Here is a 4,426-nt window from a genome sequence, read left to right as displayed (position 1 = left end):
TGATCCTGGACCACCAGACCGCACCCTCCACTGGGGGGTCCCACACCCCCCCCTCAGAGAAGGAGGTGCAGCCCTCTCTGCATTGTCTCACCTCTCCTTCCAGTGGATACTCCAGCCAGTCCAACACCCCCACTCCTGGTACCCCCGTGTCCTCCCCCCTTTCTCCATCCTCCCCTCTCACAGCCAGCTCCGGAGTCTTCTTCCAACCCCCCTCCCCCCCTCTCTCCCCCCCTGCTGTCTCCCCCCCTCTCTCCCCCCCTCTCCCCCCTGCTGTCTCCTCCCTGCCCATGATGAGGTATCATGGTGAAGGGCGACCAAAACCCCCCGTACCAGAGCGTAAGTCCTCTCTCTTCTCCTCCCCCTCCTCCTCTTTTTCCTCCACCTCCTCCCTCTCTTCATGCACCTCCTCAGAAACCGCTGCCAAACATCAGCTACCTCCTCCTCCTCCTCCTCCTCCTCCTCTCCCAGAATGCTCCTCTCCTTCTTCTGTCTTCTTCTCCCCCTATCGTGAGTCCCCTCCTCCTCCTCCTCCTCCTCCTCCTCTGGCTCCTCCCCTCCCTCGTCCCTTCCAGACTCCTCCCCTTCCTTTCTTCAAACCCTCTGCTGCTCCTTCTCTTCCTCCTCCCCCTCCTCCTCCCCCTCCTCCTCCTCCTCCTCTCCCACCTAAATCCCTCCCCACTCCTCCTCCTCTTCCTCGGGTATGTTATCGACCTCCTCCTCCTCCGTACTCCTACGCCATCAGACAGAGTTCCCATCATGCCCTGCTGTCATCCATGACATCATCACCTTCCCAGCCTCCTCTGACTCCACCTCCTATCAGGTCAGACATTCCAGATGTTTCTCCTCCCCCCCCCTCTCTGCCTCCTCCCCCTGCGTCTCCCCTCTGCGGCGGCGGTGTCAGAGCGGCCACGCCCCCTGCGTCTCCCCTGTGCGGCGGCGGTGTCAGAGCGGCCACGCCCCCTGTGTCTTCCCTCTGCAGCGGCGGTGTCAGAGCGACCACGCCCCCCTGCCCGCTGGTCACCACCCAGGCCTTGCAGGGCGTAAAGCTGCGCTCCATTAAGAGTCAGGAGGTCCTGCTGACCTGCACCGTGTTAGCTGATGATGCTACATCAGCTACACTCAAGCAGACTGACACAGTGTCAGCTAACGCTAACCATGCTAACAGCGTCCATGTTGTACCAGACGGTGCTGAGCGACGTGAAGCTGAGCGACGTGAAGCTGAGCGACGTGAAGCTGAACTCGATGAAACCTCTGATGTCTGTGATCCAGGAAGTAACAGAACTAAACCTGAGCAGGATTACTACAATCTGACAAACAACCAGGAACCGTATCTTCAAGACCTTCAGGGCTACGCTGATCAGAGACGCTCGGGGGTTAAGCTAACCAGTGAGGAAGAAGAGAGGGGGGTCTCCAGTCCTGATGGTCCCTGGGTCAGAAGGTGTGAAGAAACCTTCACAATCCAACATGTGGTTCTGCATCAACAACAGGAGTCTGAGTCTGCACAGAGAGCAGGATCCTCTGTGGAGTCGTCCTACTGGACCCTCTGTGGAACCGGACCCAGAGGAACCAGAACCCTGAAAGAGAAGAAGAGTCCAGACCTGCAGGAGGATGAACTGAACAACAGGAAGACAGTCAGCTCACCTGAGAAGCCCACCCTGCCCAAGAAGCCCCATCTCTGCGTCCTGAGTCTGATGGCGTCCCCCGAGGCCGGAAGGGGAACAGCCGACCAATCACAGCCTCCCACTGACTCAGTGAGCACAAATCAAAGCACCCGTAGAGTCGAGAAAATGACCTCACCGCCTCACTCAGTGAAGGCCTCTGATTGGCCGGTAGACCCCACATCATCTGACTCACCTCAGAGACTCAAACCCAGAATACACAAGAAGCCGGATCTGTCTTTGAGTTCACCCAAAACCACCAAACCTCTTCTCAGAGAGATCTCTGAGGGGTCACAGAGACCATCAGGGATCATGGAGACTACTGAGGACCTGCTCAGTGGTTCCAGGGGTACCTCAGAGTGTTGGGACTCCATGCAGACCAGGAGCACCCGAGGAACCATGGGCGCCTATGGGGACTATGGCAGGGTGTGGCCTAACACCATGGAAGAGAGCTGGGGGACCTCAGGAACCGGGGGAACCTTGGAGAACTCACATGGAGCAGCAGAGTCCTCCATCAGGACCAGTCTCCATCAGGAGAGGACGATGATGATGATGATGAGGTCCTGGCTGGATGAAGATGAAGACCAAGCTGTGAGGGGGGACATGATGATGTCATCAACCTCCAGGAAAAAAGACAAAACAAGAAAGAGGAGGAAGAGAGGAGTCGGCAAGCAGCTGCTGATCATGACATCATCGATCCACTCTTCATCATCATCATCCTCCTCCTCCTCCTCCTCGTCCTCGTCCTCATCTGGAGATGAACGGGAAGTGACATCAACGCCGGCGAGACAGACGACGGGGAAGACAAAAAAATGTGACAAAGTCAGAAGTGACTCTGAAAGAACGAGCTGCCCTCTGATTGGACACAAAAAGTTCTCACTGCAAAGTGCCCCGTCCACTGACGGCCTGCAGGGGGAGCTTTACCTTCCAGAGCTTCTTATAGAGGAACCAGAGGACGAGCGAGAGAGAGAGAGGCCCAAGGAGAGAGCTGAGCTGATGAAGGATGGAGGAAGTCAGGATGGTGAGTAGCCTCTACCCCCCCGGTGGTGGAACTGTGGTATTACAGTCTTAGTGGGTTAATCCGTCTTCCTCTGCCTTAGAGCATGTGAGCTAGTGGAGTCAGAGAGCGTCTGAATGAGAGATGTTTATAAACCACCTGCAGAGAGAAGCTTGTGTCTCGTCCTCCGGCTGATGATGCTTCAGAAGAATAATCTGACTTTCATTTATTTAAACTTCAATTCTCTGTTTCCTGTTTGCTCTCTTTGTGTCAGCTGATCTGTTTGTCAGAGTGTCAGCTGATCAGATGTTAGCCTCCGCTCGACCTCGACCCACAGACGATCTGTTTGCTGTCATCCACAGGTAGGAACACACACACACACACACACACACACACACACACACACATCTAATGCTTTAACCAGTCGTGCACAGCCTCATGTGTCTGCTTGATTCTTCCTCTGTGGAACAGTGCATTATGGGAAGGCACAGCATGAACGGGCGGGGTTAATCTGCAGGTAAAGCTTGTGATTGGTCACTCGATGTGCAGTAGGTGTAGTGTGAACTTTCGTAGGTTGAACTAGATGGATCCCACATGGTCCAAACGTCAGTAGAGTCCCGCCCTGTGTTTATTCCCTCCTTGTGTTTTTAACATCTTGATGTTTGGTCGCTCAGTGATCCTGTTTTTACACGGGGTGACTGTCTCTTTAAGAGCACGGGGCGACTGTCTCTTTAAGAGCACGGGGCGACTGTCTCTTTAAGAACACGGGGCGACTGTCTCTTTAAGAACACGGGGCGACTGTCTCTTTAAGAGCACGGGGCGACTGTCTCTTTAAGAACACGGGGCGACTGTCTCTTTAAGAGCACGGGGCGACTGTCCCTTTAAGAACACCGGGTGACTCTTTCTGTTTTTTCAGGTCTAAAAGAAAGATGTTTGGAAGAAAGGGATCAGAAGATGACAGAAAACGCGTCTCATCTTCGTCCTCGTCTTCTTCCTCCTCCTCTCTGTCGTCCCCCACTGACCCCCTCCCCTGCGTGATGCGACCTTCAGCCATCAGAGGTCAAAGGTCAGAGAGGAGTGAGAGTTTTAAGGCCCTCCTGCTGAGGAAGGGGAGCCGCTCTGAGTCAACGTCTCGACTGTCAGCCGCCGAGAGGCTCCGAGTGGCAGCTTCTTCATCCACAGGTGACCTCAGGAGTGTGATGTCACTGGCCCCGCCCCCTCACCCTCCACATGACGACCCAAACACCCACCTGACTATGGACGTCCCCGTGTCTCCGAGCAGTCAGAACTTGTCTGTGATGGTCAGATGGAATCACCTCCTCCTAAACTCCGCCTCCTCTCCATTCTTCTTCCTCTCCTCCTCGTCTTTACGTCCTCACTCCACCACTCCTCCCTGCTCCTCCAGCCGACGCTTCTCCGCCCGCGGCCGCCTGTACGCCGCCCCCATGACGGCCATCTTTGAAGAGGGCAGTGAGGAGGAGGAGGGAGGGGACGAGGTCTTTCTGGAGTCTCCCTCAGGAGGCGACTTGGTGGAGACTTGGTGATGAAGTCGTCTGCCTCACTGAACCATCTGATTGGACGAAGCACACCTGGCTGCTCTATAACAGAAGAGGAAGTACAGCAGCCTGGAGGGGACATTACTCCTGACGCTGAACGTTCTTTGATCTTTGCTTGATAAGAGTTTTCTAAATAATGCACGAGGAACACGTTTCTATTCTTTTCTTACTTCAGAATGTTTAAATGTTCTAATATCATCCTGGTGTTTCAAGTT

General features: G+C 54.9%; 1 protein-coding gene across 1 annotated transcript in view; it reads left to right on the top strand.

Moving 5' to 3' along the window:
• The window catches only part of LOC132959890 (NHS-like protein 1), an 18,211-nt gene extending 13,785 nt beyond the window's left edge, over positions 1-4,426 (top strand). The window contains exons 8-11 of the mRNA XM_061033140.1: positions 1-180; positions 301-2,679; positions 2,930-3,017; positions 3,572-4,426. The exon at positions 1-180 is cut by the window's left edge and continues 802 nt beyond it. Coding sequence (XP_060889123.1) covers positions 1-180; positions 301-2,679; positions 2,930-3,017; positions 3,572-4,199 — 3,275 coding nt within the window. The 3' untranslated portion in view covers positions 4,200-4,426. The remainder of the gene's footprint in view (positions 181-300; positions 2,680-2,929; positions 3,018-3,571) is intronic.

This window comes from Labrus mixtus, chromosome 24 (assembly GCF_963584025.1).
Source record: "Labrus mixtus chromosome 24, fLabMix1.1, whole genome shotgun sequence".
Lineage (NCBI taxonomy): Eukaryota > Metazoa > Chordata > Actinopteri > Labriformes > Labridae > Labrus > Labrus mixtus.
Note: the sequence above shows the minus strand (reverse complement) of the source record. Positions and strands in the feature narration are given on the sequence as shown.